General features: G+C 32.9%; 1 protein-coding gene across 1 annotated transcript in view; it reads left to right on the top strand.

The window, feature by feature from the left end:
• 5-ht2a (5-hydroxytryptamine (serotonin) receptor 2A) overlaps positions 1–17,521 on the top strand; it is a 65,753-nt gene that overhangs the window by 16,842 nt on the left and 31,390 nt on the right. Inside the window, exons 3-4 of the mRNA XM_026629034.2 lie at positions 235–356; positions 12,181–12,379. Coding sequence (XP_026484819.1) covers positions 235–356; positions 12,181–12,379 — 321 coding nt within the window. The remainder of the gene's footprint in view (positions 1–234; positions 357–12,180; positions 12,380–17,521) is intronic.

Genomic DNA, 17,521 nt, shown 5'->3' with positions numbered 1-17,521 from the left:
AGGCCTTAGCCCAGCAGTGGGAAATTTACAGGCTGATTATGTTATGTTATATTTTATTATATTTTTTTACATATTCCTTGGAACAGTGACGAAAAAATTAAATTGTTTTAACATGAGTTTTAAAGCCTGCTAGTATGCATCGATAGAACGAGTCTGTTCCGAAAATATTTCAGCACAGGTGTCGATTAGTGACGACGTTTGAAGTATGAATCTATAAGTGTTTTGTTTCTTCAGGTACCTCGGTATCCGGAACCCTTTGAAGAGTCGACATCACTCGACCAAGCGATTAGTGGTGATAAAGATCGCGCTGGTGTGGCTTCTAAGTATGTTCGTGTCCAGTTCAATCACAGTATTAGGTAAGTAAAATACTAATATACCTTTATATTAGTATATCTGAAATGAAAGTGGTCATAGTTAATAATAATAAACGCTAATAAATTAAATGTGAAAGTAACTCTTTCTGTCTGTCTGTTACTCTATCACGACCAAAGGACTGATTCGGATTTGATGAAATTTGGTATAAGGCAAGCTTGAACCTCAAGGAAGGACATATAGTTTTTGATGCCTAAAATCTGACTAACTCCTAAAACGCGGGCCAAGCCGCCTGCAACACCTAGTAGTATATAATTATGGAGTTACTCTGAGCTTAGTTAGATTTTCTTAGTTTCTTACATTGTTATTGTTTTTTTTGTGTCCTTTATTTTCTGTGTAATGCACGCAGAATAAATATTTATTTAACTCGAATATAACGTCAGAAATGAAATTCTTTTGTGTCAGAAATGTTTCGAATTTGGTTCTCTTGTCTAAATTTGTTCGAGTGAACTTAAAAAAATCTAGTCTAAAGAGGGTTTTTGTCAATCAAAACATTGCATACGTTTGAAGTAGTTGAGTTGGTTGGCCAAGAAAATAATTGCGTTTAGAGGTGTGGCTGCTACTTTATACGCGCATACATTAACAGATGTTGCACACTCACCCGCTTTTTCGAGCGTTAGCGCGCGGAATCAAGCAAAAATATGTTTGTATACCATATCAGGTGTACGAGTGAACGGCATGACAAACCAATGCTGTCATTTCTGCGCTGCGCGTTACTGTACGTGCGCCAAAATTGATGTTGATGAATGAACGAAATGAATGAGACTTTTATCAAATATAGATAAGTACGATGATCCCACAGACTAACTTAATTTAACTAGACTATTGGTTCAAACTATTAATGACACCTCTACTTATTGTATATTGTATACTTTGTTTATTGTAATTTTTGCTAATAAATTTAAACATCTGTCTGTTCGAAAGTCACTCGATGCCTTCGCTATACTCTAATCACAATTCCCAAAAGATCAAATACATGAAAATGCTTTTTATAATGTACGCGACGTGATGTCTTAGACATCTTTCGGTTGGAGGTTTAATGTACATTTCTTTACTTATCAGCTGTTGTAGAGGTTTTTACTCTGTGGTATCTTTGAGACATTACTTTTTAATGATGAAGTTGCGTAAAATAATACGTTATCTTTAAGACAGTCATTATTTTCAGATTTTATATTTATTTAAAAAAGTATCATATACAAACTTAACGTTAAAAAGTACAGTAGGTACTGCATTATATTTATTAAATTTAAATATATAAGTTCTATATGTTTAATATGAGTAATACATATATAACGGATGTCGTTTATTGTTCTATAATTGCGTTCGAAATTACATAAGTTTCAAAAGAAATAAATGATCTTATTTAGCGATTCGATATATTTTTTTCCAAAGCGTGATTAATAGATGAAAGAACTAATAAATAAACGTAACGAATTGTTCTTGACAATCGTAAAATTACAAATCGACTAGAACAAGCTACATCAAAGAATTAATTCCTTTACAATTCAAATGAGGAAATAATCAGAATCGCTTTGATCAATTATTAAATCGATTTTGTATAAAATATATCGTTTATTATTCGATTGATGGTTTATTATTCAGCATCATTGATTATTGTTTTGAATAAAATATAGATTTTTTTTAAAAGTATATTTTGTATATTCTAATGTTACAATGTTGAGTAACATTTTTTATTTTTTATACTAATAAATTGATATTATTTTATTCAATAGAGAAATGACATTTGATATGATTTGATTTGATTTGACTAAATTGAGGAAATGCTAAGACACTTACTTTAAAGACAGTCATGATTATTGTTAAACGTCTTAAGTCTTACTGGAATTTCCACAGACTGACGTTAAGTATATAATATAACGGAACCTATTATTGTAATAATTATTATTTAATTATTTATGCGAAACTGCCTATTGGATGTAATGGAATTAAATTTATTTAGTAATTAGACAGACTAGTATTACTTTTAAATGCATTTAAAGTGAATTTATTTTAGGTTAAACATACAATGCAACAGTAAATCGTCTTTTTTTTCTATAGTCGGTAACGAAAAAACATTAAAAATAATGATAATTACTAAAATTTAAGCAACCCACTGATTACGTGATTTTTCGATTTTTATATTGACATGAACATGACATGAAGACATATGAAATAATAAAATACAAAGGGAATCTTCAGCTTAATTTTGTAATATTTGTTTAATAATATTTTTACAGGTTTTTTTTTTACGTAATTGATGCGTGTAAATTGAAATGCAGTCATGTTCTCGCTTATATAGTCCGGAACGAAATGTTGTGCGGAATGTAGGTCCTCTATAACACTTTTCTCCGCAACCATAGGACAAAGAGGGTGTGAGATCTGCGCGGGGCATATTTATTAGTAACGCCCAATCGAGCAAGGTCAACTACATATATCCACTTAATACGACCCTCTGTTATGCTTAGCAAAACATACGTTATATATAATTCATATATTTTGTTTGTTGATTATTTATGTTTAGTGTTTCGGAAATTCAAACAAGGTTCTTTTCAACCATGTACATTTTACACCGGGGCAATTTAGATTAATAAACTGGAATCGAATTCGGACCCTCTTTTATGAGTGATTTCACTCGTAAATCTCTATTCATTATTTCCCTTTGATTTAGTGCTAAGAGCTCTTGACGTTAATGTTTCAGAGAACTGGTGCGTTCGATAAGAAAGGAAAATTCTGAAAAATCATTACGCGTATTTTCTGAATTAAGGATGTTGTAAAGCTGCGTCTTCAATTAAATGAATATGACGAGTTTTATGTTTCTACGCGACGCGTTGGTGATAAATGTTTCTGTAATCTTTATATTTATATATACAACTAGCGAAGAGCTCCGTCTTTGCACGGAATCAATTTATTAATACTTAGAAGTATACTTATTTCATAGAGGTTATTTATTTAATAGTTTATATAAGAATGTCATCTAATTTTATTGTGAAATATAGTTCAAAATGTGTTCAAAATTTAGATAATTATCACTGCCAAGGTCAAAATTTTAATGTTACAGCCAGTTACCCAACCAAACGTTTCGCAACGAGCAATTTGTTTCATTGCATGATTCGAATAACGATGATGAGTTATCTATTACATACCTTTGCTGTATTTATAAAGATTAAGCTCGCACCGTCATTCATATTGTACTAAATATTTACAAATAGTATATACAAGCCTTTCTATTATTGAATTAATATTCCATTAGTGAAAACTGTGTCAAAATTTGTCAAGTGGCTTAAAAGAAGTAAGCGGCAATAGAGAAAGAGGCAGAAAACGACATAATTGTTTTCCTTCAAAACCACTAGCAATTTATTTCGTACTAAAGTAGTCACTTAGATGGTTCTTCGTTCTAGCTGGTTGAATGTGAACACATGTATTTTTATTATATAGTATTATCGGATTATTACACATTACATTATGTTACTTGACTAAACAATGTAGACTACGTTATTAACTTTTTACTAATTTTATTAGTAAAAAGTTAATAAATTGCACCATGGAGTCAGGATTTTTTTTTTTTTTTCTTTATTTATATATAGAGTAATTAAAGTTAAGTTAGTTAGTACTACTTATAATATTACGTTACAGGATAAATTTTTCATGAATACTTTTTCAGTACAATATTTTTGAAAAACGAGTGAATTAAAATATTATATCGCGTAGAGACCAAACAGCACCCAGACTAATATTTACAGTATGACGCTGGGGGCATTGATATTCGTAAAACCAGTCAACGACGGATGAAGGAACAGTGCCCTAGAAATGCATGTTCCAAATCTGTGGATTGCAAAATTAAATAGATGTCATTTTTTAGAATTGTAACCACCTTAGCTTGAGCCTTTTGATGCCTGTGGGGAAGTTCCTTTTTTTTTTTTAAAACTAAGCAAACACCTACGTATTTAATTGATATTTTTTTGATTACGATTCGTAAAATGAACTGCATGATATTATGTCTTATATCATTATAATATTCACCTCATATCTTAAATGGTAGCGACTAGCTTCTAAGGCTGATTTTGAGGTGTTGACGTCATTTCCGACACGAGTCAATAAAAAAAAAAATTGTTTTGTTTTTAGGAGTTCTTACTAACAGTCCGGAAATTGAAAACGTCCGCTGTCTCGGGAATGAAACCATTTATTTCGGGTTGTGTCTCTTTCCGGTCGTGTCGATTTGCTGTCGCATTGGATTTTGAGTGTGAGCGATTAGACAGTACACTTATGTTTGCACACACACTTTTGCACTGAAATGTATTCTGCACAGTGGCCGAAATCGATCATCATCAAAATCTGAAAGGTTATGACTATGTATAAAAGGCGACTTAATTTCTGCGTAAATAATTATTGCTTCATTTTTATATACCAAAATTTACCTGATGAGCTCATCTTGTAAACTCAAGTCACTGGAGCGGGTAATCTGCTAAAATTTGTCTTAAATTATTTTAGAATTTAATAACTGCGGGAGTTCATTAAAATCTCATTGAGTGCACTTCCAAGACCCGAGATGAACTTTGTGAAGCCAGCCAGATAATTAATCTATATTTTATATTGTAATAAAATATAAATATTTCTATGCGATATATTTCATATCTCAAAGCTTCAAAGATAACATATGTATCGAATATACTTTGCATACATAGCAAACTTTAGTCCCTTTACGTTATTAAGCTCTCTCAAATTCCAAATTTGATTTATTCAGACGAATTTTATTATGAATACAAATACATTGCTCGAGGAAGACATTACATAACACGAACGTGAAGATGTTATTATTGACAATTTGCGAAATATTTTGTCCGTAATTTCATGCTTTTATAACGGCAAAATCAGCCATAATAGCTCAATTTCTCATAGCCACTACTTGGAAATGTTACCCTGTTGGTAAGTAAATGTTATTGAGAGCGTAGATGAGATGAGATTCTTTTAAGCGAATATCCTTTACATTCCACCGTGAGAATGGGTACCTGTGTCCCCTTATGGTTAAAAACGGTACTGGGTTTAGTATATGTAATACAGTTATTTTAATCAATCGAAGTCAATGTAATCTCTTGCAAACATTTTTTAATTGACATTTTAAAAATAATAAATCTACCATCGACAACTAGGGACTGAGCTTATCACCATAAAACATGATGATGATGAATTATTCCGCTGCTCACCTTCAGTTTACAGTATTTTGATTACAAACTATGAATAAGTAAGTGCAAGGCTTCGATGTAATAATATTTATTAACATAGGAATTGATAACATTAAGTGTTAAAAATAGTTACTGTATAAATCTTGACCGCGTGGAATGGTGGCAAGAATGCTATTTTAAATTTAAATAAAAAGAGAAATTTGAATTTATTGATATTATTACAATTTATTTAATTTTCGAATAAATATATTTTTGCTGCCCAATATAAAATTGTCAATTATAAAAATCAAAGCCAAGTAAATACCATTTTTTAATGTAATTGATAGGTTGACGGGTAAATGGGCCGCCTGGTGGTAAGTGGTCACCACCAGCCATAGACCAATGTCTATGCGCTGCATATTCCTAACATCACGCCATTGTGCTACAAATCTTGGGTCCAAAGATGTTATGTCATGTCCCTTGTGCCTGTAGATACACTGGGTCACTCATACTTCAAACCAGACCTCTACAATATTAAGTATCGCTGTTTGGTGATAGAATATGATGATTATGCTGATGAGTGGGTGGTGTCTACAGAGATGTGTTTGCCCAAAGCCCTACCATCAAGTTATAATTTAATTTCAACGTAAAGCCTTAGATTTTTGTATTAATAACATTGAATCACCGAGCTCAGGTGTTGCCAATCTCAAACAGGTTTTCGATTTCATTTTGCACAAACAATATTTTTTTACGAAAAACAGTTGGTGCGGAATATAAAATACGAAAGTAAATTAAATCATTTTAGATAGGCAGGTGAGTAAATGAACCATCTGATGAGAAGTGGTCACCTTCTGCCATTGATACGGGCACTGGCAGAAGTTTAAGCCGTCCCTCAGACAACCAATCAAGGAAGTGTTTTAATTGCATTAATTATTCTGTCTTAATCTCGTTTCAAATTGTAATATAGTAATATTAAAGTAAAAAAACTAACAGATTGTAAAATATCCCACTTCTGGACTTATGCCTCCTATCGAATTAGGGATAAGGTTTTGGGGATGTGGCGGATTTTCATTAAAATTAGACAGATGTAGGTTCCTCGCGATTCTTTCCTTCATGCCAATTACAAGATGAACTGTAAGCACAAATTATATTACGGGTTTGAACCCGTAATCATCGGTTAAGATGCCCGCGTTCTAACCAGTAGGCCAACTCACCGCACTTCGCTAACAAAAAAAATACGTCCGCAATTAACTAACTGATTATCAGAAAAGCTCATTTGAGGTTTCTATTTGGTGTTTTTGGACCCCACATCATGTGGGGGAAACGTGTAAAAAAGGGTTATTACCCATTCTGCATTTATTGTTACACTAATAGTAAACGCATAGCTTTTTAGGGTTCCGGTTTGAAGGGTCAATAAACCAGCGTAAGCACAGTCGTCACGGCGAGCGTACATCGATTAACTACAGATAACCAAAGCAATGAAACTTATAAAAATCCAGTTACTGTTAACAATGTAAATAAATTGCTTGTAAATGATGTACATATATTGATATATTGTATATTTTTATATTTGAAAGTTAGTTTAGGTGGTACAGTTTTTATACTTTTATTAAATTCCCCTTGTTAGTAAATGTGTTTGAGCAAAGTCTTGCAATTTAATTTGTACACATTTTTAGTTCTGCCACAATATGTTGTTGTATACAAGTGTACGAAATAAATGATTGGTAAATTGTTTAAAGTTACATAACATAAACATAACATAATCAGCCTGTAAATTTCCCACTGCTGGGCTAAGGCCTCCTCTCCCGTTGAGGAGAAGGTATGGAGCATATTCCACCACGCTGCTCCAATGCGGGTTGGTGGAATACACATGTGGCAGAATTTCGTTGAAATTAGACACATGCAGGTTTCCTCACGATGTTTTCCTTCACCGCCGAGCACGAGATGAATTATAAACAAATTAAGCACATGTAAATTCAGTGGTGCCTGCCTGGGTTTGAACCCGAAATCATCGGTTAAGTTTAAAGTTGTTAAGTTTTAAATTTATATGGCAACAATTTGGTACGTTTTGAGATCTCTGTGATGAATTAATAGATTTTTCAGACGAAATATTTCTATATTTATAAATGTTTTTTGTTTTGTCTTTTGTTTTATAAAAACAGAGACGGTAATCACTTCTAATTTATTTAATATAAAATTCAAGCGTAAAAAAGGAACTAATTATGTCTACTATATTTTGTAAAAATTATACGTGAAAATTAACACGTACAGATAAATGTTATCCAAACTAGTTTTTTTAGTTTATATTATATAGGTTGGCGGACGAATACATGGGCCACCTGATGGTAAGCGGTCACCACCGACCATAGACAATGACGTTGTAAGAAACATTAATCATTCCTTACATCGCCAATGTGCCGGCAACCTTGGGAAATAAGATGTTATGTCCCTTGTGCCTGTAGTTACACTGGCTCACTTACCCTTCAAACCGGAACACAACGATACTGAGTACTGCTGTTTGTCGGTCGAATATATGATGAGTGGGTAGTACCAACCCAGACAGGCTTGCACAAAGCCTTACCACCAAGTAAAACAAATATTGCATATCTTTCGACAAATGTAATTTTCTCACGACATTAGCTCTAAAATCGATATAAATCACAAACATATATATAAATATTAAGCATTTAAAAACTCAGTGGAATCTGCCCATATTAGAACTGACGATTCGGTTAGTATTATTTGATGTCAGAATGTGTTTTATCCATGGCACACCACATTCTGACGGAGTGTGCCGCGTGCCCCAAAGACATATCCCGGTTACCCCTCTAACTCGAAGGCCTGCAAAAGGTCAACCGTCGGAATGTCATGGGATGCGCAAGCGATCCCGTTCCCCCCCTGAAGAGACGAAGTTGCTGGTTGGGCGCATCCCTATCCCTTTTACTTAACGCGTACACGCTTTTTTCACCTGGATCAAAAATAAATAGGATGTGTTCTATCCACTGGGTCAGCAGTGTTACTGTGTAACCAATCACAGATTAAAATACTCTTCAAATTAGACATATTAAAACGCAATGAGCGTTTGCTTTAAGTAACTGGAACGTGCATATTATGAGCCTGAGCGAAGATTTCCCGAAACTAATTTGGTGACTCCTTCAAATAAGTCATTCATTAGCAAAATTATACGAATGAAAATATATTTCTTGTTTAAATTAGGTACGCTGATTGGCAAATGGGTCACCTGATGGTATGTTCACTCCACCACTCAAAGACATGGACACTGCAAGAAATATTAACCATACTTTTATATTGTTAATGCGTCACAAATGGGATGGCGCTTAAGACGTCATGTTCCTTGTGCCCGTATTTGCTTACTCTACTAGACTACGTAATAAGTGGGTGCACAAACTCCTATCTCTATGTAAAAAGGAGCGTGTAATTATAGTAAACTATTAATGAACGACTTAATCTTTGTATCAAGTGCGGATAGGATGAAGGAACCTTTCATTCATTTATTTATAAATCACATTACTCTTAACCACAAGGGTTGATGAAGAGGAGTGGAAAACAATAGAAGGCTCTTATGAGATCGCTATCGCTTGAATACATTAAATGGATATTAGAGTTGCTGTTAATTGTGACTTGCTTGTACATAAAATAGCAACGTTCGAGATTAATTCCAGAAGGAATATCTGTGACAAAATCGAGTTGGTTTATATTCCTCCTGCCTCAAAAGCTTTAAAATAGTTTCATAATACAATTATTCGATAAATCTTCTTAATTTATTTATAAAATTATGAGTTTTTTAATAAATAACGATATCTATTTCTATTAAAAATATTCTCTTAATTATTTACGTCAAGTACTACACCTGAATCGTCTACAACATCTTGAAGTAATGCTGAGAAATTGACTTTATCCTGATGCAAGGTATTTTAGTATTTATTTTACAAGATTCAGGTTATTTAGAAAACTTCCACGTAGAGGGTTTCTAGGAATTAGTTCGTATTAAGTCGAAACGACAATCGTCTCGTCAAATTTGTTTGGTACTTGATATAATTAACTCAACCTTTATTTAAGATTTATAAGGCCTTAACTATATAGAAATAGTTGCTGTACAAATCATCACCGCGTGGAATCATGGTAAGAATGTTAGCAGCATTTCCCGTTTGAATCGTAATTCCGATCTTCTGGGCAAAATAATGAACCTATCTTTGTGTCACCAGTAAAGGCAATAAAACGGATGTTATACTTGTAAGGTTTTTGCACAAGTAATGTATATAAGGTTGTCAGATTTGTTGAGTGTATTGCTATATTCAGCAGTTCTATTCACAATAGTAGGTTACGACAAAACGACCACTATTGAAAATTTTTATTTAATCCATTTTTAGGAGCACTTGATTAAAAATGTCACGTCTTTGTGCCTCTAACACGTTGGCAGAGAAGTAATCTACTCAGGACATAGTAATACTTATAATTATTGATCTTTTCCGATTCATTGGTCCAGCCATCCAGATATTCGTGCACAAAAATGTACCGAATGCTCTGCCACGGTTGAACTATCGCTTCGGATATTATTAACATAGAGTTTAGAGTTGCATGATCGATAAAACTATAAGCACGATATATAGTGTAGAAAGCAAAGGCCGACAATTCACTGAGGACATTAATGTCCCACTTATCTAATGTAAACCGGTTTGTAGAAATGAAAATTCATGGTGCATATTTGGAACTATTGAAATATATGTTAACATTTTCTAAACTATCTGTACAAGTGTAAACATGCGATTTTCCTGTTTATTCCTGCATACATAAGAGCAAATTTACCTTGCATATTATTATTAAAATATATCTTGCAGTGGTATTTGCCTGGAGTAAATTGTTAAGTATTTTGCGGAAGTTATGTTAAGACTGTAAACTGCAATAGTTGCCTTCATAGAAGAACTAGCTACTCCGAGTATTTTTGTCGTTAACATTACTTGTGTATTTATGTTAAACGTTGCTGCTCTGCCTCCGGGGGTCGTAGCGTGATTTCGTGTAGTTTATAACTTAAATAAAGGTTTTTTTTATGATGTAGGTAGGATGGGACAATCGGCCCCCTGATGTTAAGTGATCACCAACGCCCATAGACATGGGCGTTGTAAAACATATTAACTATTCCTTACATCGCCAACGCACCATCAACCTTGGAAACTAATTTGTTATGTCCCTTGTGTCAGTGTTACGTGGATTCACTCACTCTTTAAACCAGAACACAATACAAAGTATTGCTGTTCGGTGGTAGAGCATCTTTCTGATGACGGGGTAGGTCCTACCTAGATAGGCTTGAATGTTACTACTTACTTACTATAAGGGTTCCAACAAAGAAATAACCTAACTCTTATTTTAATACTATTAATAAAATAAAAAAATGCTGCTTCGCTAATATTGGGTTGTTTTTTCTTTTATCAAATTTCGACATTTGAATTTAGAATGTATATAATATATTGTCGGATTTAACCATATGGAAAATTATTATATTAAAATACATAGATACATTGTGTGTGCCTGAAGATGACACTATTAAGTAGCAAAATGGTATTTTTCCTTTTAATATCTTTTATTTAAATCTACGTTGCAGTTACAAAATGTCATGTAAGGGCCGTTGCACATCTGGCAAAGAGGAGTGTAGACTATGCTTTCAGGTACTGGCGAGCCTAATCAATTTTGCGCGAGTATACTCCAGAGTAAAGGTGAATGAGCATTAACTTGTATCGTAACTTGTTGCATAAAGTAGTTGTCACGCAGACTTATCCCGCGCGCTACTTTTAACACTGTTTAATCTATTACAGCCAATTTAAGCGGCACGCTACGATTTGCGTAATGAATAACTTAATAATTATCTAGTTTATTTGGGAATAAAAATGCCTCTGAAATCTCAAATATATTTTATAAATTTAAAGGAAGATTATTTGAGAGTATTTTTATGTTCACCATTAATATTTTATTTAAAGTTAAATAAAAACAACTTTGGTTAACGAGATGCAATGGGAGCTATTTTTGTTACTTTTTAGTATTATTATTATCGGATATGGGTTTTCTAACGATTACAATAATATGATATAAACTATAACAATTTACAATATTTTTTATTTAAAGGGAGAATTTTCCTCGAAATGTGAAAAAAAAAATTTGGTCGGTCAGAATTGGCATCTGTACTTAGAGAATAACATTTTCTGACTTACTGTAAACTATTAAAGTTAGGGGCACGAATGAATGATGATTGACGAACTTGGTGAGTAGGGTCGTTTTATTAAGTAGACACTTGCTGAGGAAGGAATTTCGGAATTTCTTCCTCTAAGGGGATGAAGTAGGGGTTGAAAGTTTGTATGGATATCCGTCATTTTTGAAGTTAGAAGTATGACATTATATTTTTGGGCTCCTTATTAAAAATGCAGATCAATGAGGTATACAATGAGCACTTAAATTAACGCAATATTTTAAATCAATCTGTAAATTTCTTAACTTCCACGCGAGCAAAGTCGCGAGCAGCAACTAGTAATATATAAAATTGATAATTGCATATAGCAACGGCGAGGAAATTACACTAAAAAAAATCATATGGTGGACAAGAGATCGTAATTTAAACTAAAATTTTAATTCTTTACAGGCATAATCAACAAGACGAATATAATGCCGACGCCAGACCTATGCGTAATCAACAACAGACTGTTCTGGGTGTTCGGATCTTTGGTCGCGTTCTACATTCCCATGCTGATGATGGTGGTATCTTTCGCGTTGACCGTTCAGCTGTTGAAACGGCAGGCGAGGCTGGCGGCGACGCCTGTACCGGGAGGTATGCAAAGAAGGTAATATACCATTTAAATGTCTCACGAGATTTTTATTTTTTAAATCAATATCAATATTTCTGACATTCATAATCTTTCACTTGGGCGTTGTGAAAGCCCCTCTGGGTAGGTTAAAAATTATTAGGTTCTCATAAAATATTCTATCATAGTACTCAAAATATAGCGAATATTAATTTACCATTTTTTTTTGAAATTATAGTAATCGGTCACGCCTTTTTATTTTATTGGTTTATGAATTTATTTATGACCAGCTGTGCCCGCGACTTCGTGCGCGTTTGAATTTAATAAAAAAGCGTGACTTTATTATTATATTACATATAATTCTAAAATAAACATTTTTATTGCCAAAAAATCTTCGAAAGCTGAGGTATTGAGATTGTTTTTTTCACTCCAATAATGTTTATTGTGGTCGTTAGTAATACCATCTTGATCAAATTTGAATTTGTCGGTCCAACGGATTTTTAAAAAAAAGATGCATCTTCTAAATCCTCATTAAGCATGAATCTACAGAAAGCAACTCTTCTTTCAGCATCCTCTTCGTAAATAACGTGCACAGGATTAAAATGATAAGACAGGATTAAAATGATAATACAAAATATCTTAATTGTAACTTAGCTACTGAACTGTTTATGTATCTAAATTTTATTTTAAATTTGTATTAAGTAACTAAGTTAAGTAAATAAGTAAGTTTTTTACATTGGTTATTTTAAATCAATTTGTGGGAATTTTAAAGAGCGACCTTTAGGACGAATTCGGTCATGTTCGAATACGAATTTCTGGTGGAAATGGCTGGCGTCCTTTCTGATAATTTTATTTCGGTTGCTTTAAAATAAATTCTTAGTTTATATACATTTTCGGAAAGCTAATTAAATGATTATGTTTTTAAAATAATCTGCAGAACAAGTTTCATAATGTTTTTTTTTTTGTTTTTCAGGCATATTTGAGGGAAAAAAATAAAAAAATATTGAAATAATATCGTTTTCCGTCTCGTATTTTTAAATTTGGACCGATAATTATTGTTTAAATATTGAAAAATATCCAGTGTTTAATCGTTATTCATAATTGCAGTTGCAATTTGGACTTATTTTGAAAAAATTTAAAAAACGTGATAACTCAAAAATGGTTCACTTTTGCATCATGCATATGGGGGTTAAAATTATCGCAAATAGGCACCCCTATCACCTCCTAACGGGAATACGTCGAAATACCAATAACCCTGTATATATTACCAAATTCGTAGGAAATCATATTATTTAGGCAGTCAGTAGAAAAATTATATGACCAAAAAAAAGCCAATTAAAAATGAACCTCGGAAAAGGTTTAATTAATGCCTTAATTAACTAATTCAGACGTGACAAGAACTCTTTAAAATGTTTTATTATTCATAAAAGCATACATATTCAGAACGTCAACATTTACACATTTCAAAGCTTAACAAGTACGTTCGTCCAGCTTTTTGAGTAATAGCTTTCATTTTGGAATCGTTGAGAACTTTAGAATGTTTCTGTTGTAATGCAGATTTTCTGAACCCGTTTCTCGTGTCACTGCTTTACTTAGTAAATGTCATGCGGCCAACGTATGACATTTTGCCCAGAATATGACAGACTACCTAACTCTGGGTGAAATTTCGTATTTTTACGTTCGTGAATCACGATTTGAATCATGAAAGAATGAGGTGAGCTTTTAGTGGGTCTATTAATGTTAAATTCTTGTTGATATGCTTTTGCACCCAAAAGTAACATCCTGTAAATGTTTCACAAATGAGCAAAGCCTTCACTCCTCTCAAGGAGAGGGCTTATTTCACAATGCTTTTCGATTGCGGGCTGGTGACATCTGTCTGTGTGATCATCAATCTGTGACAGATTATCATCATGTATGTTTTCTTAATATGTTTTTCCACTTGCGACGAACGTAGGGCTTAAAAACTTGGTAGTGTTGTCCCGTGAGAATATCTACGTCTTCTTGTCACTGGGCCATCTAGCTTCACGCAATGCTTTTATTTATAAGAGACGTTGTGTTTTGACGCGAAATCATTTATTATTGTCGGTTTGTTATACAAGTCAGTTACAAAGAGCGAGCCCGAGGGACGCAAATTAAACGTTCTGTTTCTTAAACTATTTATTAAGAATAAGAAGGAAAAGAATTACATTTATCCTATCAACTATTAGCCCAGCGTCTACTGCTCGAAGCGTGATCCAGAAGTGAAGTCACCTTCGTACTCGGTACCGATGGTTAGCGGCGATTCATCGATGGTCTTAATTTTGCAACTCGTGCGATTCCCACGTCATCTATTACGAAGAATTATTGTATTCACGGCGATCGGTTTGGTTATATTTGTGTTGTATTGCCCAAAATGCTTGAGTAAGGTGTTACGAGAACTCTTGAATGTGGAATGTCGATGGGAAATATATTATGAAAAGTATAGATCGCTCTAATCCAGTGCAATTATAATAAGCATGCTTAAACTAGGCTTACATTATTGTGATAGGCTTCAGTATATTGTAGGTTTAAGGGGTGAGCGAGAAATGGTAAAAGGCACGTATGTATGCAACTTTTAAGTTCCCAGAGTTGCCATCGTATAATCAGCGTGTCTTGCTGTGCCAGTGGACGTCCACTTATCATCATGTGCCACGTTTTGCTATCGTTACGATATTAGTTAAATTAATTCGGAATACTATTGAGAAATTTGAGCACTTGCGTTAATTCGTGTGTGTATTCTGTTTTTAGTAATTGTAACGCCTGTTACTGTCATATAAGATATATTAAAAAATATTTATTATAAGAAAAGGTTAAATTTTTATTATGAAACGTTCTTTTCGAACGATCTCAAACTTGATTTTGTAAACACTTGAAATTATATGAATGTTAATTTTATTATTGTTAATGACACATATATTTAAACCATCAGTATCGTAGTCTTGTTCGTGACTTTTTTAACATATTATGTAGCAAACGGGTCCATGTGGAATATAATAAAAATTTTATCGTACTTTTTAATCATAATTAGTTTGTGTTAAGTATTAATGTATTATGTATAATAAACACATATTGAGAATAATAAAGTTACTTTAATATTTACGAACTATGGAAAGATATTTTTAGTACAATATATTTACGTTGAATTTATGATGGAACGATATATTATATAAAACTCACAGATGTGACTTGTCACGTTTGACCAATTATCCGAAACCTTCTTTAGATACAACTTTATATTTTACTAGCTGTTTTCCGCTACTACATTTCATTCATATATTTTTTTTTAATTCAAATCCATGTCAAGCTACTACTTCGATGACAAAATGAATTATACTCTATTCCAACCATAGCAGAACAAAAGGCAAATAAACAACATTTGACAGCAAATTGACGCGATATCATTGGTCAAGAGCTTGATTAATCTATGATATTCACCATGGATTTTCGAAAAAATGGCGTTATGAACATCGACAAAACTGTTATCGGAATTTTGGAAGTAAAATTAAAGTGGAAATAAGTGGTTAAGAGCAATAGTGTTGTATTATAAATAAATATATATTAATCTTAAACTCTTAATAGTGCACAACATAGCATAGTTATTAGCAAATAGCATGAAATACGTAAATCTGATTTGTTGATATTTTTTCTTACTTCCATTGGAATCGGTCGTATAGCCAAACGATCGGTTTAAACAAATCAAATCAAAATATACTTTATTCAAGTAGGCTTTTAAGTACTTTTGAATCGTCATTTAACAAATTATATTGAAGTGAAGTGAAGTAACCACACGATGAGGTAACAAAATGGAAGACGAAGTTACTTTCGCATTTATAAGTCTATTCATTGGTCCATATCAAGCGCTTTAGAGAGAGCTCAGATAGCCCGAATCTTAGAACATGTGAATTTCAATTAAGCCCTTTGAAGTGTCGCCGAGCTTTCATGAGCTTCATATGCTTTTCTATATCGACACTCTGCGGTAAATGAACATTAATATTCTGTCGAATGAAACTTTGCCATTTGTGTTTCAGCGTGACGCAGCGTAGTGAAATGAGCTCGTTATATTATTTTTAGGCAGACAAATTCAGGGGTTTTGACTAACTTTAAAGCGGTACAAAAGTTATTTTATCCTGTACAATATGTTGCGTCAAAATAGGTTTATGACGTTGCATTGTTAAATACTATTTGAATGATGATTTTATATCAAAAATATAATTATTAAAGAAGAAACTTCTCAATTCTAATAATATTTTATGGTTATATGCAAAGATACTTGAATAATGTTCTCGAACATTTCATTTTCAAGTGCAAGTATTACGTGCATACATCTGTGTTCATTCAAAAATGATGTACAGAAACTTAACGCAGAACGTTTCGCCCCCAAACTTGCAATAAAGCATATTATGCATCGTGCACACCGTGTATTCCGGAAAATTGTATGGAGATTGACCCTAAATCTTGTTTTGCATGTGTACAGACACAGTAAACTTAAAAGCCGTATATACATATATAGTCATATCTTATATATTAATAGCGTAAGCTGATTTTTGTCCCAGTGATTGTGGGACGATAGCTGCACATAAAAAATAATTTAATTTACTTAATTAATTGATTATAGCCTCATTTTGAAGCTGTAGATGTGCAGAAAAATAAAGAGGATTCTTCATTGCAATTTATTGTATACAGTGGCGCTATGGCAGTACAAAAAGAAAAAAAAATTAAAATCGTGCGAACAAACTTCGTCAGTTTACAATGAAATTAAATAAAAATTCGAAATTTGTTTATATTAAAGGTAGGCGGACGTGTCGTCCAGCTGATCACCGCCACAGAATTGATTTTTCAAATGTATGCCGTAAGAATGACAATTTCTAACATTGCCAATACACCTCCAACCTCGGGGATTAAGATGCTATGTCCCTTGCATTGTAGTTACGCTGGATCACTTACCCTTGCAAACGCAAACAACAATACAAAGTATTATTGTTTAGCGGTGGAATTAGATCGGCTTTCATAAAGCATAAAATAAACAATTTTCACTCTTTAAGTTCAGAATTATTTAACTATAGTATGTTAAATATAGTCATTTGCGAGTCTGCATGTGTTTCCAAAAATATGTATTGTAGCAGAACGGTAATATAAACCAATCCATTATATCAAGATCCCTTT

This window comes from Vanessa tameamea, chromosome 5 (assembly GCF_037043105.1).
Source record: "Vanessa tameamea isolate UH-Manoa-2023 chromosome 5, ilVanTame1 primary haplotype, whole genome shotgun sequence".
In the NCBI taxonomy this organism is placed as follows: Eukaryota; Metazoa; Arthropoda; class Insecta; order Lepidoptera; family Nymphalidae; genus Vanessa; species Vanessa tameamea.
The sequence above is the reverse complement of the archived record's forward strand: the minus strand, read 5'-3'. Positions and strand labels throughout refer to the sequence as shown.